Source organism: Nyctereutes procyonoides, unplaced genomic scaffold (assembly GCF_905146905.1).
Source record: "Nyctereutes procyonoides isolate TBG_1078 unplaced genomic scaffold, NYPRO_anot_genome, whole genome shotgun sequence".
Classification (NCBI taxonomy): domain Eukaryota; kingdom Metazoa; phylum Chordata; class Mammalia; order Carnivora; family Canidae; genus Nyctereutes; species Nyctereutes procyonoides.
Genome location: NW_026575134.1, coordinates 25,203,831 through 25,230,139, shown reverse-complemented (window position 1 = coordinate 25,230,139; position 26,309 = coordinate 25,203,831). Strand labels below are relative to the sequence as shown.

The 26,309-nt window shown below is 59.6% G+C and overlaps 1 protein-coding gene across 6 annotated transcripts; it reads right to left on the bottom strand.

Annotated features, from left to right (window-relative positions):
• Positions 1-4,293: 4,293 nt before the first annotated feature.
• B4GALNT4 (beta-1,4-N-acetyl-galactosaminyltransferase 4) lies at positions 4,294-15,886 on the bottom strand. Of its 6 annotated transcripts, XM_055301157.1 has the most exons (20): positions 15,657-15,886; positions 12,809-12,912; positions 12,356-12,451; positions 12,177-12,272; positions 11,990-12,080; positions 11,813-11,913; positions 11,565-11,632; positions 11,301-11,379; positions 10,172-10,238; positions 9,927-10,061; positions 9,692-9,801; positions 9,520-9,620; positions 9,339-9,439; positions 8,399-9,254; positions 6,270-6,562; positions 5,918-6,071; positions 5,734-5,806; positions 5,481-5,634; positions 5,061-5,187; positions 4,294-4,720 (listed from the first exon to the last, which is right to left on the bottom strand). In XM_055301157.1, the coding sequence occupies exons 1-20, from the start codon at positions 15,805-15,807 to the stop codon at positions 4,597-4,599; spliced, it is 3,081 nt and encodes a 1,026-aa protein (XP_055157132.1). In that variant the 5' UTR covers positions 15,808-15,886; the 3' UTR covers positions 4,294-4,596. The 6 variants fall into 6 exon arrangements, 3 of the variants coding, with proteins under 3 accessions (XP_055157132.1, XP_055157130.1, XP_055157131.1); XR_008661324.1 differs by having other exon boundaries at positions 5,918-6,087; positions 12,356-12,912; XM_055301155.1 differs by having other exon boundaries at positions 12,356-12,912.
• Positions 15,887-26,309: the final 10,423 nt, after the last annotated feature.

The following is a 26,309-nucleotide window of genomic DNA, read 5'->3' as shown; positions in this document are numbered from 1 at the left end:
CACGCCAGCTGCTTCCAGTTTGGGGCAATTATGAGCAAAGCTGCCGTGACCCTCCGTGCGCAGGTTTTGTGCGGACACAAGTTTTCACCTCATCGGGGTAACTATCCAGGAGCGTGAGTGCTGGATTCTGGGAAGAAGTGGTTTGGTTCTGCGAGAAGCCGGCAAGCGTCTTCCAAAGTGGCTGCGCACCCTGCATGCCTGCCGCCGCTCCGCGTGTCGTCAGCGTGTGACGTCATGTCCCAGATCCGGGCTGTTTAGCAGGCGTGCGGAGGGATCGGTGTCTTGATGCTCTCATTTCCCTCGTGGGTCGTATGTGGAGCAACTTTGCATGTGCTTGTTTGCCATCTGTGCATCCTGTTCGGTGAGATGCCCGTTAAGGTCTCGGGACCATTTTTAAAATTTTTTTATTTTTAAAGATTTTATTTATTTATTCATGAAAGAGACACAGAGAGAGAGGCAGAGACACAGGCAGGGGGGAAGCAGGCCCCATGCAGGGAGCCCGATGTGGGACTCGATCCCGGGGTCTCCAGGATCACACCCTGGGCTGAAGGCGGCGCTAACTGCTGAGCCACCCAGGCTGCCCGCCTTTGCTTCTTTGTCAAAGATCAGTTGGCCACACGTATGTGGCTTCTTTCTTTCTTTTCTAGGTTTTATTTATTTATTTAACAGAGCAAGAGAGCACAGAAGGGGAGCTGCAGCAGAGGGAGAAGGAGGCTCCCAAGGAGCCGGTAGGCCGACCTGGAGCTCGACCCCAGGACCCTGAGATCACAACCTGCGCCAAAGGCGGGCGCTTCCCCGACAGAGCCTCCCAAGCGCCCGTGTGGGGCTGACCTCTCTATTCTGTTCCCTTGATCTGTCTACTTTCATCTGTATGTGGTGTTGATCGCTGTCTCTCCCCAGCCAGCCTTGAAGCCGGGCAGCGCCCTCCAACTTTGTTCTTCTCCTTCAATATCGTGTTGGCTTTTCTGGGTCTTTTTGGTTTCTTCACATAAACTTTCGAATCAATTTGTTGACATCCACAAAATCACCTGCTGCAATCGTGGTTGGGATTGCACGGACTCTACACATCAAGTTGGGAAGAGCAGGAATCATGGTAATACAGGGTCTTCCTGTTCATGAACACAGGACATTTCTCCATTTATTTAACTTTTCTTTGAGGTCGTTCATGAGTTTTTGCAGTTTTCCTCATATAGATATTCGGTGTATTTTGTTATTTTATACATAAGCTTTTTTTTTTTTTTTTTGGTTAATGTAAATGGTATCGTGTTTTGAATCTCAAGTTCTGGGGCACCTGAGTGGCTCAGGTGGTGAAGTGTTTGCCTTCCTTTCGGGCCATGATCCTGGGCCCTGGGGTTGAGCCCTGCGTCTGGCTCCCTGCAGGGAGCCTGCTTCTTTCCCTGCTTGTACTTTCTCTCTCTCTCAAAAAAATAAATAAAATACTTAAAGATTTTATTTATTCATGTGATACACACAGGCAGAGGGAGGAGCAGGCTCCCTACAGGGAGCCCGATGTGGGACTTGATCCCAAGACCCCTGGGGTCACGCCCTGAGCCAAAGGGAGACGCTCAACCTCCCTCTGAACCTCCCAGGTGCCCCTAAATTTCAAGTTCTAATTATTCATTGCTGATCTATAGGAAAGCAAGTGACTTTGGTGTATTAACTTTATATCCTGTAACTTTGCTGCAATTGCTTATTAGTTCCAGGATGGTTTGTTGTTGTTTTGCTGATTCTTTTGGATTTTTTACATAGCTGATCATCTGCAAACAAAGCCCTTTATGCGTGCATCCCTTTAATTTCCCATATGTCTAACTCTTATTTCCTTTTCTTGTCTTATTGCATTAGCTAATGTGGTTGACTCTTGAACAGCATGTGTTTGAATGGTGCAGGTCCACCTATTTGTGTTTTTTTTTTTTTTGATACAGTGCAGTACCCTAAGTGTAGTTTCTCTTCCTTGTGATTCTCTTAACATTTTCTTTTTTCCAGCTTATTTTAAAAACAGTACATAATTCATATAAAATGTGTCAAAAAATAAAAAAAATAAACAAACAATAATAACAAAATATGTGTCAACTGACAGTTTTGCGTTATTGGTGAGGCTTCCCATCACCAGTAGGCTCTTAGCCAGGTTTTGGGGGTAAAAGTTATATAGGGATTTTCGACTATGCTGGGGGTTGCTGCCCTAACCCCCCTGTATTGTTCAAGGGTCAACTGTACTTCCAGTATGACATTGAGGAGTGGTGACAGGCGTTGATCACTAATTAGAAAAAAACAATTTCAAGTGTCACCTCTGACCGTAGCCGCTGTACAGCCTGCAGGTGTTCTCTGGGACATCTGCTTCTCAGGCTTGCTTTTTCTGAGCACTGTTTACAACTGCGGGCTTGCTCAAACTTACTGTTCTCTTTCAGGGTTTAATTATCTTCTTTTTCTTTTTTGGGGGGAGGGGGCTTAATTATTTTCTACAACAGCTGCCACCAGCTAACATCCTAGACACTTTCTGTGTTGTGTCTATTGTCTGCTCCCCTCACCCTTCGCCGGAAGGTAAAGTTCCAAGAGGGCCAATTCTTGTCTCTCGTGTTCACTTCTTTTCCCTTCATGCTTAACTGCTCAACATGTACTGTGTGCTCAATAAATAATTGTTAAAATGGGTTAATAAATTATGGCGTATGTATAATTCAGATTAAATGGGGTTTCGCTTGAAATCTCCTCCTGCTTCCTGACATAATTTCTCTGAGGTGTTTGCTTCACCTGCCTGTTGTTGACGTTTCTCTTCTCTCCTCTTCTCCCTTTTGGAGAATGTATTTCTGCAGCCAGCACTAGTTTTCTTGTTATGAAAAAGAGAAGATGCCATCTGAGCTCACACTGGGGGAGAGGAGGGCAGCATGAACGAAGGGCCCTGGTAGCTTCCGAGCAGGGATGAGGCGGGTGAGCTGTGCCTGCTGCCCTGTAGGCACTTGTGCTCTCTGGACCAGCAGCACCTGTTGTGAAGCTGGTCACAGGTGACTTAGTGTCCACAAGCATCTGCTGGCCACTCTGCTCAGCGGTGGCAGGGCTGAATGTCCCTTCCAGCAGGGTCATTTCTAGAATCTTCTCAGGGCCAGACGGTGGTGTCCATCTGGTTCTTCTCTCCCTGGGATCCTTCCTGCTGCCCCGTGTTCATGGCGAGGTACGACCTGAGATAACACCTTGGGTCAACCTCACGAGGACTGTTTGGGCTGCTGGGTTGGACGGCCTTCCCACTGAATGTGAACGAGGAAGAATCACAGCCCCAAAGGCATCCAGGCCCCAATCCCTGAAACCTGTGACCGTCACCTTACGTGGCAAGAAGGACTCTGCAGATGTGGTTACATAAAGAATACTGATCGAGATGGGAGATTATCCTGGTGAACGCGTAGTCATAGGTGTCCTCACGGGACGGAGTTAGGAGGGTCGGGGGAAGATGCGACAATGGAAGCAGAGGGGAGACGCCGGGAGCTCTGGAGTGGCCAGTGTGAAAACAGCAAGCTGCTAGCTTGAGGGCAGAGGAAGAAGCCCTGAGCCCAGAACCCAAGCAGCCTCTCAGTGTGCTGAGGGTGAAGCCGGTTTGATCTTAAGGCCTCCAGGAGCTCGAGCCTGTAGAGACCTTGGCTTTAGGACCTCAGATCCCCAGAACTATGAGACGTTCTCTGCTGTCTGTGCTGGCCACAGAGATCTCCTACAGGCAGAGCACCAGCCTCCCTCCTGGGGCTGGGACCCAGCTTCTGACCACTGACACCCCCAGGAGGAGCCAGGCCTCGACAGCATCTCCACTTGTCAGTACTCACCCGGAGCGCCCAGAGCCTGAACTCCCACTTACGTGAACAGAAGTCAGATCAGCTCCCCTCCCCCCACCACGGTGTCAACCAGCTTGAGGGGGGTTTTCTGCTTCCGGCAGCTCAGCTGAGTGCTGCCCCCAGCGTGGTCCTAGGGCCCTGCCCGTTCACCTTCCCCTCCTGGGACAACAGGGTTGGCACTGACACGCAAGTTCTGTTTTCAAAAGGGAGGGCAGTGCAGTGGTCAAGTGCTCCTTCCCGGGAGGTGCCAAGGCCGTGCCCCTGCCCGAGGCCGCGTGCCTCCACCGCACCGGAGGGGGGAGGAGATCAGCCCACCTCCAGAGCCGAGGCTCCTGAGCGTGACAGGGGGCGCAGGGGGTGGTGTGGCGGCTGCAGCCGTGTGCAGGCCCTCGGGGCAGGGGCCCCGAGTACCCGAGGCCGGCGGGCTCCCTGCCGTCGCCGGGCATCGCCTCTGCCCTCCTGACACAACCAGGCAGAGGACCAGTCAGAACTAAAAAAAATATTTCATTTCATTCTGAATAAAAAACGGAACAGACATAACTCTTGGAAATCCTGAAAACAATGTCGTCGCTACGGCAAAATTTCACAGAAATCATCGCACAGGGTGTGGAGACCGGCGGGCCCCACGCAGCTGTGAAGGCTGCCTCGCGGCGAGGGGCGCGGGGTGGCCGCGCGGGCCAGGCACGGTGGTGGCGGTGCCCTGCGAGGGGCCCTGTGTCGCCCCGGACCAGGCCCGGGGCCCGGCCCCCAGCCGCCACCTCGGGGCGCAGCCAGGCGGGCGGCCTGGTCACGGGCCCCCCCCGCGGGAGCCCTTCCGGCTGCGCGTGCCCCACATGCCCCGCTTGGAGTGGTAGTGGTGGTAGAAATTCCTCAGTCGGAGCCGCTCCACCTCCAGCCCTGCCTGCAGGACCCTGGGCAGAAAGGGGTGTCAGGAGCTGGGGCGGGGTGGCAGCGCTGCCCCCGAGCCTGTAGGATCTGGGGGGTCAGGGCTCCCACCGCGTTGGGACCTGGTAGCGATGGGGGCCCAGGGCACCACAGGGGCGGCGCAGTCTGGGGACAGAGTCTGTAGGGCCCTGAAGTAGGAAGGGGCTTGGGGACTCAGAGTGGGGTCAAAGGGTCTCTCCTCGGGCAGAGACCAAGCAGGAGGACATGGTCCCCGCAGCCAAGAGGATCCCCCGGGCTTCATCTTCCCCACTCAGGGGAAACTATGGAAGCGTCCTTGGTCTCCCCGAGGGCTGGGGAGGCGCTCACCTGTCTAGGAGCTCCCAGTCCTCACCCCCCCACTGGTCGCGGAACTCCTCGGTGTTCATGCCTCCAACCCGGTCAAAGTCTGACTTGTAGATCCCGAAGAGGCCGAAGCCATTCACCTCCCAGTAACCTGGGCAGGAAGGTGCCTCTCAGACCCCTGGCCCGGCGAGCCTTCCTCCCCAGCCGTGGGAGTGGGTCTGGGACAGGGTCCCACGTCGGAGCGGCTCCTGGGGGGCACCCATCCGCGGAGCTTGTGACTAGGGTGCTGGAGGAGGCTCCTGGGGGTCAGGCGTGACCTTGGAGGTTCTGGGGGGACCTGGGCACCAGGAGGGGCACTGACGGGCCCAGGCCTGCCTCCGGGGCCTCAATTTTACCCTGGCGCAGGTGGCAGCCCTAGTGCTCTGGGGCCGCCCAGGGCATTACCGTGCGGGTCCCCCGGAGAGCTCCCGCAGCCCAGGCGCATGACCACGGGCGCGAAGGCCAGCTTGCCCTCCACACAGTGCTTGCGGATGCCGTCCAGGATGTTCGGCGGGAAGTGGATGTGCAGGTCGCACAGGAAGACGATGCTGCTGGCGTCCTGGAGGTGAAGGTCACGGAGGTCATGGAGGTCCCGCGGTGCCGTCCCCCCAGGCCCGGCCCTCTCTCGGCTCCCCGCCCGCGCGTCCCTCCCACGCACCGCCACGGCGTCCACGCCAGCTTGCAAGCCCGCGGAGCGCTCGAAGTTTCCGGTTCGCCTCAGGTACTGGTACCTGGGGGGGGATGAAGGGACGAGGGACAGCGGGCGGGAAGTCACAGGCGTGGCCCCGGGGCGCAGAGGGAACCCTGCGGCCCCCAGGAGGCGGGGGTGCGGGCATGGTTACCGGGGCAGGCGGGCGGCGCGCAGGGCCCGCTCCACATCCATGTCCTCGCTCTCGAAGTCCACCAGGATGACACTGAAGTGCGAGTCCCCGGTGCGGGCGTGCAGGGCGGCCATGTCCGCCAGGAACTGTGCCACCCAGCGTGCCTGGTTCTTCACTGGGGGAGGACGGGCCTGAGTCCACCCCAAGCGGCCTCTGCTCACCAGGCGCCCCCGTCCTGGAGCCGCCCCCCCCCCCCCCCGCAACTGGGCTCCCTCACCAGGCCCCACCCCCCCCACCTGGGCTCCCTCACCAGGCCCCGCTCCCCCGCCCACCTGGGCTTCCTCACCAGGCCACCCCCCCTGCCCCAGCGCACCTGGCACGATGAAGTGCACTGTCACGTCCTGGCGCCAGGCCAGGTGCAGCGGCCGGCAGAGCTCGGGGCGGCCGTCGGGGCGCGTGGGGGCGGGCTCGGGGCTTGGCGCGTCGGGCTCGGCGTCGGTGTCCCCATCCCCGGCATGCGCCCCGGGCAGCCGCAGGAACACGTACTCCGACAGGCGCCGGCGGCCACCCCCGCGCTCCTGCAGCTCCAGCTCCAGCAGGAAGCGGCTGCCGCGGGCCGAGTCTCGGCGCTTCTCCACGTTCACGATGCGCAGGAGCGCGAAGCGCCTGGGAAGCCGAGCGGCCTGGGTCAGCGCCCTTGGCCTGGGGGCGGGTGGTCCCCCCTCTGCTCGGTGACCCCCCCAGGCGACCGGGCTCCCTGCACCCTGGGGCCCGCCAGGGAGCTGGAGAAGGCAGGCCACGCGGAGCGCCTCTGTCCGGCGGGGGCAGCCCCGTCCGCCCTCCCCGCCACCCGGCCTCCCCAGTGGACCCGTTCCTCTAGGACGCGCTCAGGGGCTTCAGGGCCCCCAGCAGCCGCAGGACGAGGTCGAGGTCTTCAGGTGGCTTCGGAGGACCGCGAGCAGATCCTAAGTTGCCCTCCACGTGCCCTCATGCGGGCTGAGCCCCTTCCTGGTGCCCGCGTTTCTGCGCGGAGCCTCCAACCGGCTCCTGGTGCACGCCTGCCGCTCGGAGGCCCCGAGAACGTGCCTGGGCCTGCCCCTGCCCCACTGAGTGTCCTTTGTCCCCTGCCCTGCCTTCAAGCAGAGGCTGCTCACCCCGGGAAAACGGGCTCCTGCCCTGCTGCTCCCTCCTGCCTGTCCTCCCTGCGCAGGCAGTGCCCCTCACCATGGTGCCTACCTGTGTGACCCCCGAGGGGTGCCCACCTGCCCTCCCTGCGAGCTCTCCCCAGCATCAGGGACGTTCTGCTGCAGACGCCCCGGGTCTACCCACACCCTCGGTCCTGGGGCCACCCGTCCGCGGCTCTCGGGAAGCTGAGGGACCCCAGAAGCCGAGCCCCACCCGCCCACGCCGTCCGTCCCATCACGGCCTGTCAGTCCCATCACGGCCTGTCACTCGTGGCTCCTCTGGGCTTCCCATCCTGTCTACTCCTCTTCAAGGCAGGGAGACGCCGGTCTCCAACCCAAACAGGTCGAACCCCTGTCCTGCCCAGAACCTTGTAATGCAAGCAAGAAAGAGGGGGTGCTGGGCAGGTTGCTCCAGGCCCACAGTGGCCCCTCCTCTGGCCTCTGCATCCTCCGGCCCCCCTGCCTTTGCCTGCCGTGGCTAGCTGGACAGATCCTGCTCCTCCTTCAGGGCTCACACGGCTCAGAACTTTCCAGGGTCTTCTGGGGGCCCAGATGGGGCCTCCCACTCTCCACAGCACTACCTATGAGGGGGTGGGAATGGGGGTGGGGGTGGAGACAGGCCTGGGGGAGACCAGAAGGACAGGAACGGGCAGGAGCGCTGGGTCCTTCCCTGGAGTCAGAGGGAGACCCGCTTGGAAGACCCAGTGGCACGGTGCCAGGAGAGGAGGGGTCCGGGGACTCTGGGCTTGACCTTTGGCTGTGTCTGTCCCTCGAGGACAGACCCAGCTGGCTCAGACTGGTTCTTGGGTTCAGGCCCAAGGTGAGGGTGGGGTCTGGAGGTGCAGGACAGGGGAGCCGGTCCTGGGTGTGTGTGGGGGGGTTAAGCTTCTAACAGTGGACAGGTAACCTGCATCATAAGCAGCCCCAGAGAAGACAGGCAGACAAGACTCTGCCCCAGGGAGTGTGTGCGCCACTCCCGGAGCCCATGCGCCACTCCCGGAGCCCATCACCCCCGGTATGAAGGCTCCCAGAGACCAGGGCCTGCCCTCCCCTGTGCCCCCTCTCTGCACACCCAGCAGGGCTCCCCTCCCCTAAGCCCCCTCCCCCCCTTCCCTGGATCCCCCTCTCTGCACCCACCAGGGCCTGCCCTCCCCTGGCCCCTCTCCACACACCCAGCAGGGCTCCCCTCCCCCGTGCCCCCTCTCCCCCTTCCCTGCGCCCTCTCTCCCCCTCTCCTGCACCCCCTCTCCGCACACCCACCAGGGCCTCCCTTCCCCTGCGCCCCCTTGCCCCCTCCCCCTTGCCCCCTCCCCCGCACCCGCCGTGGCGCGCGTTCAGCCGCTCCATGTACTGAGCCACCACGTCCACGGCCTCGGCCTCGGGCAGCTGCAGGTTCCCCGACACGTTGCAGCGCAGGTCGTTCCAGTCGGAGCGCAGCAGCTCGAAGTCCACGGCGCCCACGCTGAACGTGCGCTGCCAGTCAATGGCGTCCTCGCGCCAGCGGCCGCGCGGGGGCCCCGCCGCCTCGTCGCTGTCCTCGGCGCCCGGGGCCCCGTCCTCGTCCGCCTCCTCCTCCTCCTGCTCGTCCTCCCCAGGCAGCTGCGGCCCGGACACCTGGGACAAGCTCAGGAAGGAAGTCACGGGCTGTGCTTCAGACGTCGAGTTCAAGCCCGCGGTGGGCGCGGCGAGGGCGGGCACGCGCGCCTGGCCTTCCCGGCTGCCCCGCGTGGCCTGCGCCTGGGCGGGGGTCCGCGTCTGCGCGGCCTGGGGGCGGCCGGTCCTGCGGCCTGGAGGCCGGGGCCCAGGCCGGGGCGGCCGGGGGGGCGCCCGCAGCTGCATGCGGGGGAGCGGCCGGGGGCGGAGGAAGCCGCCGGGGAAGGGCGGCCGCGGGGGGCTGCGCAGGCCCAGGTGCGCCAGGGCCCGAGGGGGCGCGCGCGGTCCGGGGCGCACGCGGGTCACGTACACCTTGGGCGGCGCGGGCGCGGCTCGGGGGCGCGGGGCGCGGCCCAGCAGCAGGGGCGGGGGGCGCGCGGCCCAGCTCAGCGCCCGGGAGCGCCTGGGGCTCGGCGGGGTGGGGGCCGCGGCCGAGGGGAGGCGGCCGCCGCGTGGGGGGGACGCCTCCGTGGGCTCCAGACTGTCCAGCAGCTCCCCCTCGTCCTCGTCGTCCAGGAGGTCTGCGGGAGGCACGGGTGAGCCGCCGGCCCCGGGGGCGGGGCGGGGGGGGGCGCAGGCTGGGGGCACCGGGGCGCCTGCCTCACCATCCGGGTTGAGAAAGAGGAAGGCCCGGCGCTGCACGTCGTCCTCCTCGTCCTCCTCGCCCTCCTCCTTGTCCATCTTCATGTACTTATAGAACCCGAACCTGCGGGGGGGCGGGGCATCAGCGCGGACCCTGCCCACCGCCCCTCCGGTGCGCCCCCCACCCCCCCACCCCCCACCCACCTCTCCAGGTACAGCGGCGACTCCCGGTAGAAGCATTTGTTTTCAGTCTCCATGTGAGTGAGGCGCGTGTGGTCGTTGGGGTAGACGAAGGACAGGTACACCTGCGGGCGGGGCGCAGGGCTCAGGGGACCCCGGGAGGCGGCCTGGGTCCCGGGGGCTCTCGGGCACTTACAAACTGCAGGCCCTGGTATCTCGCAATGGGAAAGTCCTTGACCACGTAGGTGGGGGCGTAGGCGCAGGGCTCCAGCACATTCTCCAGGCTGGAAGGCTCCACCCGGGGCGCTGTGGGGGCGTGGCCACAGCGTGAGTGGCAGGCTGCGCTCTGCCCTCCAAGCCCCGCCCCCGCCCTCCAAGCCCCGCCCCGCCCTCCAAGCCCCGCCCCCTGGACTGGGGGTTCCCCGGCTCACTGAGGAAGAAGGTGTCTCGGGGGTCTGGGCGCAGCATGTCAGCTCTGGGCTCCTCCTGCGGCAGGTGCCCCCCCACGTGGCTAGCTGGAGACTGGGGCACGTGTGCTACATGGTCCATCTTCAGGGATGATTCATCTGGGGGCACAGAGAGGCACGGGGGTCCCCGGAGTGCCCAGAGACCACTCCTCAGCTCTCCGCACCCGCATCCAGAGCCCCCCTCCCCACCGAGGCACTGGGCCCCTCACCTGTGTACAGGGAGATGTGAGCAGAGCCGATGACCTCAAACTTCAGGCCCGGCAAGAAGGCTCGCCACTGGGGGAGGGAGAGAGCGGTCAGGACCAAGGTGTGGGGTGAGGACGGTTACAGCTTCAAAGGAATGGGTCTTCTCTGATGTGGGCATGGGACCTAGTCGGGACAGCCCCTTCAAGGGTGCAGGGAATCCGGAGGGTGGATGGGAGGCAGGTAAAGATCCCCTCCTCTTGCTCCCTCCAGGCCCCTCCTGATGTCCCTGGCACCCCCCTGTGGCCTGCTTCCCCATTCTGCAGCCGCGGCTCTCCTAGAGGTCACCGCGGACCCTCCCAGGGCCCGCACACACACCCCTCACGAGACCAGGGTCCCCCTCTGTCCCCCAGTCTCGTCTGCAGGCTCTGTCCCTCCTCCCTCCTCCCTCCTTCCAGGCTGGACTTCCCAGGAGCTGTTCCAGGGCCTCTTCCCTTCCCAGCTCGTCCTCGGCTTCCACGAGGTCACCCCACTCCGTGCCAGCTGGGCTGGGGTGATGCCTGTCACATATGCTGGACACAGGCGACCTCCCACGGGCTGCGCTGAGCACCCCCATCCCACTCTAGTCATTACCCCACATGCAGCCAGATCGGGCCCTCTGTCCTGTGCACCCCTGCCCCCCCTCCTTTCCCACCTCCCTGGTTCAGGGACTGCACAAGACATCCCTCCCCCGGGCTCCAGGGCTGAAGGGGCTTTCCTGGAATGTAAACCCAATAACCAGGTCCTCAGGACAAAGCCAGAGCTGTCCCCACCCCCCGCCCCCTGGAGTTCTGGAGGAATGCTGGGTGTTGCCATCCTCTGCCTTTCTGAGATCTGGAATTCACCCCATGCAGCCCGTCCCAAATTCTCTCCTGAAGAGGACATACCCCCGTGAACGTGTCATCTCTCAAGACTACTCAAGCCCCACTTCCTCCACGAAGCCTCTCCAAGCAGGCGGGGGCCGTCCCTGGGGGTCTGCTTTGCCAACTGGACGGGAACATGGCGGGGGTGGGGGGAAGGGTCCGCACCACTGCCCTTTGGGGACTGCTAGGAGCAGGGAGGGCAGGGGCAGGGAGGCGATGCTCTAGGAGGCCACGGAGGGCAAGTCACACTCACGCCCACTTCCACATGGTCCGAGCCTCGGTCATCCTGTTTGTGCAGCAGCTCAAAGTAGTACCTTCGGGAGGCCATGAGCCTGGGGACATGAGGAGTCAGGGGGACATGTGGCCACCGTGTCCCAAGAACAGGGAGCCCAGAGATGGGGCACTCCGGGATGGCCCCCAGCGCTGTCTGGCCAGGACAGCACGAGGGCAGTGGTTTCAGGTGTGCTGTGTGTGCTAACGTGTGCTCACTCATGCGCACGCCCCCCCAGGCACTCACCGCTTGGGTTTGGACACCTGGGAGCTGAACTTGGTGAATTCTCCAGGTGCCGTCCACTCTGAGCCGGTCTGGGGAGCGATACAGAGGGGGTGGGGGGTGGGGGGTTCACCCTCTCCTTGGGGGCACCAGCCTCATCCAGTCCCCGTCCCTCAGAAGCTGGAGGTGACGGAGGTGGCAGGAGGCCCGCTGAAGACAGACGGGCGTGTGGGTGCAGGGCTAGGGCGGGCATGCTGTGGGGTCCAGGGTACCTTGCCCACGTAGGCCACCAGCTGGGCGCCCGCCGGGCTCTCGTCTGGGCTCAGCCAGAACTCAGAGTTGTCATCTGAAGCCACAGAGAACTGGACGTCTCCTAGGCCACAGGACAGGGACTCAGGGGGGCGTGCGGCCCTTCTGACCCCCTCCCCGGCACACCCCCACCCTCGCACCATCTCTCGCTGGGTGGATGAAGCCGAAAATCCGTAGTCCGTAGTTCTTCCACTTGGGGGACACAGCCAACTTCTTGACGGTGGTGCGGGTCTAGGGGCAGGGGCCTGTGACGTCAAAGCGCCCGCATGCCCTCCGCACGCCGCATGCCCTCCCCACGTGGGGGTGCGCCCTGCCCCCAGCACTCACGTGGGGGAAGAGCGGGAAGTGCAGGTTCCTCCTCAGATGGCCTACGGCGCCTCCACACCAGTCCTCAAAGACGTGCAGGTTCGCCTGCCCCTTGTACTGCGGGGCGGGAGGGGGCCTTACCTTGGGCAAAGTCCCCCCCCAGCGTGCCCCCGCAGCCCCACAAGCCGAGAAGCGCTCACCTCTTCCCACCACGGGGGCACCTGATGAGTGAGGTTCAGAGGGGGCGGTTTTCTGGCCCCTGCAGGGAACGGCAGGTTTGGGTCCCGGCCTTCAGACTCCAGGAGAGAAAAGGCACCGGGGTCAACGGGGTCAACGCTGAGACACGGAGGGCAGGTAGGGGTCACACAAGCACACACAGCCCGACACAAACAGCACAAGGACTGCCCTGCACGCCGCCAGCTGGAAAGCCCCAAGTCCACCGTCCCCCAGGCGACACGTCCTGACAGCCCCAACATGCCTGCCAGCCGCACCCTGGGCCAGCCTGCGAGGCACCACCTGCATCCGCACGGACGGAACTCGGGCCAGGCCACACGGGTGCCAGCCAGCCGCACCCCTGCATCCACACACCAGCCCGTGCGTGGCCTCGGGGCCTGGGCCCGGCGCAGCACATTCTTGCCCGCGGCCCCGCTCACCACCTGCTCCTCCTCTCGGCTCTCGCTGGAGTCCTCTGCCCTGTGCGTGGACAGCGCAGCACGGACGCCCCTGCCCTCGGTCACTCCGCTCAGCTTCTCACCGTCTGTGGGCGGCACGTGGGGCATCATGGGGCACAGCCCCCGCTGCCGGGGTCCGACGGGGGCACCGGCGCCTCCCGCTGTGGCCCCTCCGCGTCAGCTGCTCCCGGTACCCGCCGCCCGGTCGCTGTGCAGTTGCTCCCTGCCGGGCCCCCTCCACACCTCTGCGGGCAGGCAGCCCCTGTCAAGCCCACGCCAGGTCCAAAGGTCCACACTCATCTGGCCGCCCCACCGGGCCGTGTCCCCAGCAAGGCCCCCAGCTCTACCGCGCTGCACCCTCAGCTCTTGTCCCTCGTGGGGTTTTGTGCCCCCCCTGTCCCCCCCACCGTGTGCCAAGGGTCAGTGCCGGGCCTTGCTGTTGGGACAGCCGGCGCTTGTGCCGTAAGGTGAGGCCAGGCCCGGCTCATGGCACAGGTGCCACGTGCCGCCCTTGAGTGGGGGTTTGGGACCAAAGGAGCCCTGACCAGTCTGGACAGAAGGGGGTTGCACACGCTGGTCTGGCTGTGGAGGCCTGGGCCAGCGGGACTCTGGAGGGAGACTGTCCCCCGGGGGACCCCTTCCTAGGTCTGTCCGTGGACCCCCCACGCCCTAGCCTGCGGCAGACCACGTCCAGGCCCCCAACTCCCTCAGATTCCCGGACCTCTTGCCCGAGCTATGGACCTGAACGTCCCGCGCTGTCCCCTGGGTGGTGGGGGTGGGTGCCACACCCCAGGACCTGAGGCTCTGAAGGGAGGCTTTACTGTACCCCACCTCTGCCTCTCCTGGCGCTCCCACCCAGAGCTCCCCCATCCGGGAGCCCAGCCTCTGCTCCAGGGAGAGCCTGGTTTCAACCCCCCTGGCCTTCCTTCGAGCCAGCCCCGGGAGCTGGATTCCTGTGTGGACACATGGCCTGAGCCCCCTCTCCGGGACAGGGCAGCTGCCCTTGGTCTCCGGCCTGTGGGTGCCCGTGGTGCCTGCCCACTTGCTCCTCCTGGGTTCCTCCCTCGCCACCCTCTGTCCAGCTGGGAGATGAGCCCCTAAGAGGCTTAGGGCCAAATCCCCACAGCGTGGCCCCGATGCTCCCTGCCCACCAAGCTCAGTCCATGGGTATTAGGGGCCTTCGGCGGTGCGGTCCCAGCCCAGGCTGCCGCCACCGTCCCTACACCAGGGAAGTAGCCCCCCTGCCCCTCTCCAACGCTGCCTCCCAGTTGTCAGTGAACATAGCACTGACCCCAACACTTGAAAAGGCCCCAGGCACATCTAGCTGCTCGGCTTCTCACAAGCCCTGCCCCCGGGGGAGCCCAAGGCTGGCCAGAGGGGGGGCTGGCCAGAGCTGAGACCCGAGGGCGCCGGCCGTTTCTGGAAGGTGCCACGTGGGAGTCTGACCTTCCAGGACCCGGAGCGGCTCCTGCTCACCCAGGAGTAGCGAGGGCAGTCTGGCCAGTGTCCCAGCCTCTCTGCTGGGGGAGCTGAGGGCAGACAGGGACTCAGAAATGGGGTTCCCACCCCCCCACCCCCTCCCGGTTGCTGAGCTAGACTCCCCAGCTGCTCAGGAAGTCAAGTTGGGGAGGACTGTGGTCGCTTGAGAAGCCACAGAGGTGGCTGGGGAAGGGAGGCCGGTCTTGTTCTGTGTCACCGGGTCACGCTCTGGGGTCTTGCCTTGTTTGCTGATAGCTGGGGGAGGGGGGCCTCTTTTAGGGACTCAGCCTCTCAAGAGTGGTGGCTGTGAGGTGTGTAGACTCAGGGGGTTGGGACAAGCTCCAGGCTCTGGGCCTGGAAGATCTGGGGGGCCCGGTGTCTAGGCACAGGAGGGGTGGCCGTGGCTTCGGCAGCTGGGAGGCAGGAGTGGGAACAGGGAGGCTTGGACTCCTGGGTGGAGAGCGCCCTGCTGCTGTGAGCCATGGCCATGGGCCTGAGTCTTCAGGAAGCAAGACTCCGTCTCTCGCCTCCCGTCCTAAGGACGCCCAGCACCCTGCCTCCTTAAGGGTTGGGGCAGTCTGCCCCGGGATGTGTGTGGGGGGTCACGCCTGCCCCGAGGTCCTTCCCTCTCCTGTCCCCCCGCCCTGCCCAGGTTCCAGGCTCTCTGCTTCTCCTCTCCCCACCGGCTTTTCAGTCCCAGCTTTTCAGTCCCAGTCCCATTCCTCCAGGTGTGTCACCACCTTCAAGAGGCCATCGCATCCCCCGAAGCATCCCCTGAGCTGCAGGAGCCCAGGAGCCCGACCCTCCCCTGCTGTCTCTCCCAACACTCCCCAGGGCCTGACTTGTTTTGTGGGTTCACTGTCCCCACTGGAGTGTGAGCTGGAGGAGCCTGGGAAAGTTCACTCCAGGCAGTTTAGGGGTCCCCAGGCTGGATCCCCGTCTCCCTGCTTCCCCTCTGCACAAAAGCATCTCAGGCCCCTGTGAGAGGTTTCCCTGGGGCATCCCGGCCAGGACGGCCCTACAGTGGCCCTACAGCGCCAGTCAGCTCCCTCCAAGCCCCTCCCCCCCCCCCCCCCCGCCCTCTCCCGGGCAGATGGGTAGACTGAGGCTCCGCTAAGGGGGCGAGGGGCGGACCTGCCAGGCCTTCTCGAAAATCCCAGCCTGCGGGGCCTGGGGGCGGGGCCTCCCAGAGCCCTCGGGAAACCCCGTCGCTCCTGGCTCCGGGTCGGATCCCCGAGTCCGCCTAGGTGGGGGGACGCTCCCCGGGAGGGTCGCGCGCGTCACTGCTGACGTCACTGGGCTCCTGGCCCGGCCGAGCCGCGCCCCCCGCCCCCCGGCGCCCCCTCCCTACCTCGCCCGTAGCCCAGCCGCTGGCGCAGCGCGCGGCCCTGGCGCACCAGGCTCAGGTGCACGTACGTGAGCCACGCGGCGCAGGTGAGCAGCAGCAGCAGCAGCAGCAGCTTGATCTGCTTGCGGACCTTCTTCACCGGGAACCACGGCATCGCGCCGTCCCCGCCCCGCCTGGGGCGTGCTCAGCGGCGCCGCTGCGGCCCCCAGTTCCCGCGCGCCCCGTGCCGCGGCTCCCGGCCCCGCATGGCCCTTTGTCCGCCGCCCGCGGCCACTCGGCGCGGCCGCGACCCCGGGCTGCCCTCGGCCGCGGGCCCGGGTGGGCGGCGGAGCGGCTCCGGCGGTGCCCCCGCCCGGCCCCGCCCGGCCGCTCGGCTCCACGCTCCTGGGGGCCGCGGCGGGACCGAGCAGCATCCACGCTGCGGTGCTACCCACCGTGAAACGGGCCCGGCCGCCGCGCGGCGCCAGCCAACCGGGGCCCGGGCAGCCCGCGGGGAGCCAATCCGCGGCGCGGGGGGCGGGGCCGCCGGGGTAGGGTGTGCCCGCCGCTCGTCTCCACGCAACGCGCGCGCATCCACCTGGGCGCGCGGCGCGGGGGCGCGGGGGGCGCGGGGGGCGCGGGGGTGCAGGGGGCGGGGGCGCTGGGGCCCGGGGGTCCTGGGGCGCAGGAGTCTGGGGGCGCGGGGGCGCGGGGACCCGGGGGCGTAGGGGTCCGGGGGCGCAGGGGGGCGCGGGGGCGTAGGGGTCCGGGGGCGCGGGGGTCCGGGGGCGCAGGGGGGCGCAGGGACTCGGTGCAGGGGCGCGGGAGTCCGGGGTCGTGGGGGCGCGGGGACCCGGGAACCCAGGGGCGGAGGCCAGGGGTGCAGGGGGGCGGGCGTGGGGACGGGAGAGGTAGAGGGCCAGACCTGGTGGCTGGCCGTGGGTGCAGAGTCCCCCCGAGGGGCACGCGGGGGAAGCGGAGCTGCAGAGGCCTGGGGGAGCGGGCGTGTGGGGATGGAAGCGCGGGCTATGGGGTGGGGACACAGGGAGCAGAGGACTCCAGAGAGGAAGCAGGGGACACCAGGGCCTCAGGGGATGGGGGGAAAGCTGCCCAAAGGCTGCAGCCTGGTCTTGGAGTCGAAGCAAGGCTCTGGAAAATAGAGCAACCCGGAAGGACTGGGGCTCAAAGGACTGAAAAGGGGAAGGGAATTTTGGGGAGACACAGGTGGTAGGTGATGGTGGTGGGTGAGTGGGCAGGATGGGTGGGGGGCTTGCGAGGGAGTGAGACGTGGGAAGTTCTCAGAAGCACATGGCTTCATCCTGGGGGGCCAGGCCTTTCCTGGCCCAGGTGGATGGGCAGCAGAGGGCAAGGGGGTGGCCTCCGGTGACGACAGAGTCGAGGTGGAGAGCTGTGCAGGCGGCCGGGCAGGACGCAAGGGGGGTGCATGGCAAATCTCTTCCACTTCCACTTGGGACGTGAGGGCTGGGCCCTGGGGTGCCGCTGCCACAGGGCTGGGGTGGGAGGCCGAGTGGGTGGATGATGGGCTTTGCCCCTTCCTCCCTCTGTCCCCCCCCAGCCACCAACCTCAACCTTCTCTCTTTATTGCTTCCTCTGTGTGTCCCAGCTTCATGTCACTGCGAACCACAGCAGGCCAGCGTGAGTGCTGTGAGGCAGCTGGTGGGTCCGTGGATTCTGTGGGTCAGGGCGTTAGGGCCCCACAGCCTGTCCTTGCTTTATGATGTGGTTGGCCTCAGGGGGAAGGAATAGATGCCGCCGTGACCCTGCCGGCAGAGCCGGGCCGGCTGCATTCTTGTGAGGTGCTCAGCCCGCAGGTCACCCAGGGCGCCTGCATGCGGCCTCTGGAACCCCGAGGGCAAAGCGCCTGTTGGGTCCCTGCCTGTTGGTTATGCCACAGGCTGTCACGCGCCACCCAGGTTTCAGAGGAGGGACGTGGACCCCACTGCGTCCTGGACACATTGTGCAGGAAGTTGCAGTCTGGCTGTGACATGCTGCACTGTCCTTGTGTCCTTCCCTGTTAGCTGCAGGGCCTAGAATCAAGCAGACCACATCCCACTGTCCTGGTGTCCTGTCCCTGATGCTGTGAACGATGCCGCCCTCCAAACCTCATCACCCCCCTGCCCCGTTCCTGTCCTGCCCTCTTCCAGTCCACTTTTCATATTTATCTGCACACATTAAACAGACCAAATCGCCCGTGTTGTGAACATCAGCATCAGTGAGCTACGTTTCTCGGCTCTTCTCCAAACCGCGTGTGTCCATGCCCGCTGGCAGGCGAGTGCAGCGGCCTTCGGGAGGCAGCAGGGCCGCGGCGCGGGTGCTGCTGCTCGCATGGGGCCGGCCAGGGCTGTGAGGACGGATGCATGCAGCCCGGACCATGAGGCGGCCTGGACCGACTGCAGAACCTCCTGGAGCCCGGGCTTTGCCGGCCGAGGTGCTGCAATAGCTCGGGCAGAGGACAGTTGCTTTCTGCTCCGCACTTCTGTCCGCGTGATGTCACCTGTGTAACAGGCCAGCGTGAGGTCCGTGGAGAGGAAAAGCCGTCCAGGTCCCCAGGGGCAGCCCTGGGTAGTGAAACCGGGGCAGGAGCAGCGGGTGCTTGGAGGCCCTGCCTGGCCAGGCTCACAGTGCGCTGTTGGCCTCTGATAGGAAGGGGCGAGTCGCCACACCGCTTGTTTCCGGTTCTCCTCAGTGGCACTGATCTCTGCACTCGCCCTGCAGGTGCCTCACTGCTCTTGCTGGACGACTTTCCCCGGGAGGGGGTGGTTCTGGGGTTGCAGTGGCCTTCCCCCCGTAACCACCCCCACCCCAGGGGCCAGGAAACCAGCCTGGGCTTCTGCTAGCCGCCAGTTATGTATTCGGCAATGGGGTGCTAGCCAGGTAGGTTCAGGGACCCTCTGGACCCACGGTGAGACGGACGTGACCAGAGCATCGTCGGTCACTTACCCTCTGGAAGCCGCTGCCCTCACTGGTGCTCACGGGGCCATTATGGGTCTCAGGAATCAACGTCGGCTCAGGGCCAGTGTCCCCGAAAAGCCTGGGATTTCTTCTTTCCCATCACAGCCCCATGGTAAGTGGCTCTGCATCCGGGGGCTTGGGGTCTGTGCACTGGTGTAAACCCGGGAGTTGGTGGGAGCCCAGGGCTTTGGATCACAGCGATTCAAGTACAACCTTTCGTGTGGACCGGATGCTGGCATCCCCTAGGTCCATGTGTTGAAGCCCTAATCCCCAGTGTGATGGCATTTGGAGATGGGATTGGGGGAGGAGGTTAGGATCAGAGGAGGTCGTGTCGGGGGGCTCTGGCCTTAGGGGATCATGTGCTAATAGGAAGAGACCGCAGGCGCCTCGCTCTCCCTCCACACACACGCACATGCACCGAGGAGAGGTCGCGTGCGCCGAGGTGCTGGCACCCGACAGCGTGGAGCCCGGCAACTCCCGCCAGAACCCCAGCGCCGGTGCCCCGGCCGGGGACATCCAGCCTCCGGAATGGAGCAAACACCCCTGTCACCAGGTGCCGTGGCCCGTGGCATTTCATTCCCTTGTACTCCCCGTGTCATGTTGAGAGCTTTTCTGCTTCTACCATCAAGGGACACTCAGCCCCGGGGTTTCCAGGATTTCTGCAGGTCAAGCATCCTGGCTGTGCGTTGGCCCCACAGTGACCGCACCCCCGGTCTCTGGGGCATGGGGGTGCCCTTGGCCCTGCCACACCGATGTCCTCAGAAACCCCATCTCGGGCAGCGATTCCCGAGGTGCCTCCTGGCCCACAGAGCTCCTCGGGGAAGCTCCCCTCTCTGCGGTGGAAAGGAGGAGGGTCCTCTGGGTCACCCCAGGGGTGCAGCTAGGAGGGAAGAGCAGATACAAACGACCACTCATGCGGCATTAAACAGAATACTTTACTTCTTTAACAATTTTAGGTTTACAGAAATAGTGAGCGGGTGTCAGCACAGAGTCCCCATAGGCTGCCAATCCCAGTTTCCCTGTTAATATTGTGCATCAGTGGGGTCCATTTCTCACAATTAATGACCCAATATTGATGCATCATTATTAACTGAAGTCCACACTCTATTTGGATTTCCTCAGTTTCCCCCTAATGTCCTCTTCCTATTCCAAGACCTCACCCAGGACCCCACATGATGTTCAGTCCTCGTGTCTCCCGAGGCCCCTCTGGGCTGTGACAGCTTCTCACGCTTTCGGGTTTTGATGACCTTGACAGTCTGGAGGAGCGGTCGGTATGCTGTAGGAGTTGCGGTATTGCAATGTGTCGGCGGTTTTTCTCCTCATTAGTCTTGGGTTGTGGGGTTTGGGAGGATGTGCGCAGAGGCCAAGTGCCACTTGCATCATGTCTTGTCACAGGTGTGCACGTTGCCGTGACTCAGCAAGTGGTGCTGCCCTGGATGGCCTGGCTGTGCGTGCTCGTGGGGGCCTCCTGCGTGACGCTGCTCACCGCCCCCTCTTCCATCCCGTGCTCTTTGGGAGGAGGGCCCTCTGCGCAGTCCGCACTAAAGGGCTGCTGGACAATGCCTCCCCCTCTGCGTAGCCACACACTTCAGTGGGAGGTTTGTCTCTTCCCTCCCACTTAATGTGTTCCACCATTTATTGACATCAGCGTGGACTCGCGGATGCTTATTTTATACTTTGGTTTATAATGCAACACCACTTTTTTAAAAAAAGATTTTATCTATTCATGAGACAGAGATAGAGTCAGAGACACAGGCAGAGGGAGCAGCAGGCTCCATGCAGGGAGCCCGATGCGGGACTCGATCCCGGGACCCTGGGGTCACGCCCTGGGCTGCCCTGTTCATTCACCTTTAAAAGACATCCTGGTTGCTCCCAGTTTTTGGTGATCATGAATAAAGCTGCTACAAATATTTGTGAACAAAGTTTTCAATTCAATTGGATAAAGACCCGAGCGTTGCCGTGAGGGGATCGTGTAGTAAGACTATGCTTAGCTTTGGAAGACACTGCTGGATGTCTTCTAACTTGGCTGCGTCCATTTGCACTCTTTCCAGGGACACCTGGGGCCCAGCGGGTGAGCGTCTGCCTTGGGCCCTGGCGTGACCCCGGGGGCCTGGGATCGAGTCCCACATCGGGCTCCTGCAGGGAGCCTGCTCCTCCCTCTGCCTGTGTCTCTGCCTCTCTCTGTGTCTCTCAGGAGTAAATAAATAAAATCTCAAAATTTTTTTTTGCATTCCCTCCAGCAATGAGTGAGAGGCCCTATTGCCCCACATCTTTGCCAGCATTTGGTATTGTCAGATTTCTTTGTATTTTGGTCATTGTGTTGATATCTTACTATTTATTTGTTATTAAATGTTATTTATTTGTAAGTCCCTAGTGATACATGATGTGGAGCATCTTTTCAAATTCTTATCTGCCATCTGTACATCTTCTTAGGTGAGGTGTCTGTTCAGATCTTTTGCCCACTTTTTTAAAAGATTTTTTATTTATTTATTCATGATAGAGAGAGAGAGGCAGAGACACAGGCAGAGGGAGAAGCAGGCTCCATGCAGGGAGCCCGATGCAGGACTCGATCCCGGGACTCCAGCATCAGGTCCTGGGCCAAAGGCAGGCGCCAAACCGCTGAGCCACTCAGGGATCCCCACTTTTGCCCATTTTTAACTTGTTCTCTTATTGTTGATTGCTGTGAGTTCCTTGTGAATTTAGATACAGCCCTATATTGGGTATATGTTTTATAAATAGTTTCTTCTAATCTTTGGCTTATCTTTTTCCTGTGATACCAGTATATTTAAAAGAGCAGAATTTTAAAGTTTTAATGAAGTCCAACTTAACCATTTTTCATTCATAATGATTTTTTATCTAAAAAAATTATTGCCAGGGGGTCCCTGGGTGGCTCAGGGGTTTAGCGCTGCCTTCGGCCCAGGGCCTGATCCTAGAGTCTCGGGATTGAGTCCCACATCGGGCTCCCTACATGGAGCCTGCTTCTCCCTCTGCCTGTGTCTCTGCCTCTCTCTCTCTCTCTGTGTCTTTCATGAATAAATAAATAAAATCTTAAAAAAAAATCATTGCCATATCCAAGCTCACTTAGATCTTCTCTTGTTCTCTCCTAGAAGTCTTAAACTTTGCAGTTTATATTTAGGTCTATGACCAACTTTTTAGTTAATTCTAGTCTATGTGTAGACTCACTTTTTGCTTACAGATGTTCGGTTGTTCCAGCACCATTTGTGAAAAGACAGACTTGAGTGTGTTGCCTTTGCTCCTTTTTCAAGGATCTATATGTGTACAGATCTATTTCTGGGCTCCCTGTTATGTTCCATTGGTGTATTTGTCTGGTCTTTTGTCGGTACCAGGTCGTCTTGATTCCTGTAGCTTTCTAAGAAGTCCTGTAGTACCAGCCCTGCAGTCTTGGTGTTCTTTTCAGCATGGTGTTGTCAATTCCAAGTGTTTGCCTTTCCTTCCTTCCTTCCTTCCTTCCTTCCTTCCTTCCTTCCTTCCTTCCTTCCTTCCTTTCTTCTTTCTTTCTTTCTTTCTTTCTTTCTTTCTTTCTTTCTTTCTCTTTCTCTTTCTTTTAGATTTGTTTATTTATTCTGGAGAGAGAAAGTACATGGGTGGGTGAAAAGAACCTCAAGCACACTCCCAGCAGAGTGTGGAGCCGGATGCGGGGCTTGATTCCATGACCCTGAGACCTGACCTGAGCCAAAACCAAGAGTCGGATGCTCAACCGACCGAGCCACCCAGATGCCCCTATTTGCCCTTTCATATAAGCTTTAGCATCAGTTTCACAACGTCTACAAAATAACTTCTTAGGGTGCGTACATTGGAATGACACGGAATCTATAGATCAAGCATGGAAGAACTGACCTCTTAGAAATGTTGAGGTCCTATCAATAAGCATGCTGTATCTCTCCATTTATTTAGAACTTTAATTTCTTTCGTCCACATTTTATAGTTTTCCTCGTTGTAGGTCCTATACATATTTTGTTAGATTTACACCTAAGTATTTCATTTCTACAGTGCTAATGTAAATGATATTGTGTGTTTTTTTAAAAATTTATTTATTCATGAGAGACATAGAGAGGCAGAGACACAGGCAGAGGGAGAAGCAGGCTCCATGCAGGGAGCCTGACGTGGGACTTGATCCCTGGACTCCAGGATCATACCCTGGGCTGAAGGCAGCGCTAAACCATTAAGCCACCCAAGATGCCCTTGTGTGGTTTTAAAAAAAGATTTTATTATTTATTTATTTATTTATTTATTTATTTATTTATTTATGAGACATCGAGCGAGCGAGCATGAGCACAAGCAGGGGGAGCAGCAGAGGGAGGAAAAGCAGGCTCCCCGCTGAGCAGGGAGCCTCAGATAGGATTCGATCCCAGCACCCTGGGATCATGACCCCAGCCTAAGGCAGACATTTAACTGCTTACTTGACTGAGCCACCCAGGTACCCCTGGCATTGTGTTTTAAAGTTCTTTTTTTTTAAAATTTTTATTTATTTATGATAGTCACAGAGAGAGAGAGAGAGAGAGAGAGAGGCAGAGACATAGGCAGAGGGAGAAGCAGGCTCCATGTACTAGGAGCCCGACGTGGGATTCGATCCCGAGTCTCCAGGATCGCGCCCTAGGCCAAAGGCAGGTGCTAAACCGCTGCGCCACCCAGGGATCCCTGGCATTGTGTTTTAAATGTCAAATATCTACAGTTCATGGCTGGTGTATAGAGAAGCAATATATTTTTGTATATTAACCTTGTATCCTGCAACCTCATAATAATTGCTTATCAATTCTAGGACTTCTGTTGTTGATAATATTTTGGGTTTTCTACATAAGCAGCTATATCATCTGTGAACAAAGATAGTTTTATTTTTTCCTTCCCAATCTGTACATATTTTATTTATGTCACATCCTAGATTCTCAGTACAATGTTCAATGGCAGTGGTAAGAGGGGACATCCTTGCCTCGTTCCTGATTTTTTTTTGTTAAAGATTTATTTATTTATTCCAGACAGAGAGAGGGAGCAAGTGCCCAAGCAGGAGGAGGAGCAGAGGGAGAGGGACAGGGAGAGAAGCAGACCTCCTGTTGAGTGTGGATCCCAACACTACACGACTACACGGGGCTCAATCTCACAACCAACCTGGAGATCATGGCCTGAGCCAAAATCAAGAGTTGGATGTGCAACCTACTGAGCCACCCAGCTACGCTGCCTTGTTCCGGATCTTAAGGGCAAAGTACCTAGTTCCTTATAACTAAGAAATGTGTTAACTATACATTTTTTGATAGACGATCCTTAATCAAGTGAAGAAATCCCCCTCTATTCTTAGTTACTTGAAAGTTTTAATCATGAGTGAGTATTGGATTTTGTCAAATGCTTTTTCAACATTAGTAGATAAGATCATATTATTTGGGGGGCACTGGGTGGCTGAACGGGTTAATAAGCATCTGCCTTTGGCTCAGGTTGTGATCCTGGGGACCTGGGATCAAGCCCTGTGTCAGGCTGAGCAGGGAGCCTTGCACACCTAGAATAAATCCCACTTGGTTCCGGGAACAGATGTTTTTGTGATGTATAATGCCTTGCTGGATTGGACTTGCTAATACTTTGTTAAGGATTTTTGCCTTTATGCTCATGAGAGATATTGAGCTGCAATATTCCTTTATGTCTATCTGGTTGTGGTTTTATTGGGGGTAATGCTGCCTCAGGATGAATTAAGAGGCATTCTTTGTTTCTGTTTTCTGGAGAAAATTGCAAAGAATTGGCATTATTTTTCCCCTTAAATAAATGGTACAATTTACCCATGAAGCCATCTGTACCTGGTGCTTTCTTGTTTAGCATATTATTAATTATTGATTCAATTTCATTGATAAATATAGGCCTATTTAGTTTACCTATTTCTCCTTATGTGAGTTTTGATAGTCTATGTATTTCAAGGAATTGGTCCATTTCATCTAAGTTATCAAATTTGTGAGCGTGGTTGTTCATCATATTCCTTTATTATCCTTTTAATGTCCATGGGATCTGTAGTGATGGCTCCTTTTCCATTTCTCATTGTAGTAATTATTTTCTCCTTTTAATTTTGTTATCCTGGGTAGCAGTTTACTAATTTTATTGATTTGTCTCCCAAATAACCAGCTTTTGGTTTTGTTGATTTTTTTCCCCTAATGAGTGCTGTTTTCAATTTTATTGATTTCTGCTCTAATTTTTATTGTTTATTTTCTTCTCTTTTTGGCCTTATATTGCTTCTTCTTTCTCTAGCTTCCTAAGATTGAGGTTTTAGGTCTTTCTTCTTTCTGAATATACCTTTGATTCTATGGAGTCCCCTCTAAGCACTGCTTTTGCTACATCTCACAAATTTTGGTAAGTTGTGTTTTCATTTTAACTTAGTTCAAGTTATTTTTACAATTTCTCCTGGGACTTTTTATAGAATTTAATGCCCAGTCACATATTATTCCTGCCATCCCTGTGCCTCGGTCTCCATCTGCTCGGGGCCAACTTGATGGCTGTAGGTTAAAATGAGAACCCTCATGTTTGTGTCCAAAGCCTTTGCTCCCAGCTCCCTGGTTAAAGCAGGTCCTAATTTGGGCTTTAGTCAGAAATTTGATGGGGAGGGGGGCACCTGGGTGGCTCAGTGGTTGAGCATCCACCTTCAGCTCAGGTCATGATCCTGGAGTCCCAAGATTGAGTCAGTGGGCTCCCTGCTCAGCAGAGCCTGCTTCTCCCTCCTCCTTGCTTTTCCCTCTCCCTCGCTCCTCCCCCTCCCTCTGCTGCTCATGCTCTGTCAAATAAATAAATAAAATCTTTTTTTTTTGGAAAAAAGCATTTTAGATTCTCTTCCTTTTATTTTTATTTTTTTTAAAGATTTTATTTAATCTTGAGACACACACACACACACACAGAGAGAGAGAGAGAGAGGCAGAGACACAGGCGGAGGGAGAAGCAGGCTCCATGCAGAGAGCCAGAGGTGGGACTTAATCCCGGGTCTCCAGGATCTGGCCCTGGGCTGAAGGTGGCGCTAAATGCTGAGCCACCAGGGCTGCCCAATAAATAAAATCTTTAAAAAGCACAACAAAACAGAACTGCGATGGGGATCAATCAGGACCAGAATTAGGGTTACGTTGGCGCCAAGACCTCTGGGATTCCAGATTCTCCTTGGGCTTGAGGGACTAGGTCTCTGGGTGGACCCTCCTCTCTAAGTGTACTCCTTGCCCCTCTCTGTACTCCCTGCGGCCGCATTTTGCCCAGGTGCCCACCAGGTGGTGTCGCAGGCTCATCTGCAGTGTCAGGTGTCAGGTCCTGGGCTCCTCCTTCCAGAGGGGTGACACGGGGAAGGGTGGGTGCCCAGCCAAGGTGAGGGTCTGCACCCTGCAGGAACCCAGGTGGCCTACGGTCAAGCAAGTGGCTCCAGTGGTGCGTCGGGAGGGGGCAGCACGTTTCCTGGCGCTCGGGGGTGGGGTAGGGTGGGGTGGGGTGGGGCACGTGATGCTCCCAAGAAGACTGTGGCTGGGGGCCACCAGCTGGGGTGTGGTTGTCCAGAGGACTCCTAGGGAGCCCCAAGTGGATGGTCATCCCTCCAGACCACAGGAGGGGGCAGAGGACCAAAAGGGGCTCAGAGTGGGGATGCCTGGGGGTGGGGCAGGGGCAGGTGGGGGCTGAGGATGTGTGCAGGAGCTTGTGGGAGGGTCAGGGTGGGCAGTGCGGGGGCTGGGATGGGGGCAGGGA

What these genes read in the sequence shown, in the direction of transcription:
- B4GALNT4 (XM_055301155.1), bottom strand. Translation starts at nt 15,807, where the DNA reads ATGCCGTGGTTCCCGGTGAAGAAGGTCCGCAAGCAGATCAAGCTGCTG. An exon ending in TCACATCTCCCTGTACACAG is followed by an intron (nt 10,062 to 10,171) that starts GTGAGGGGCCCA and finishes CTGTGCCCCCAG; the next exon opens with ATGAATCATCCCTGAAGATG. An exon ending in TCGCCGCTGTACCTGGAGAG is followed by an intron (nt 9,440 to 9,519) that starts GTGGGTGGGGGG and finishes GCCCCCCCGCAG; the next exon opens with GTTCGGGTTCTATAAGTACA.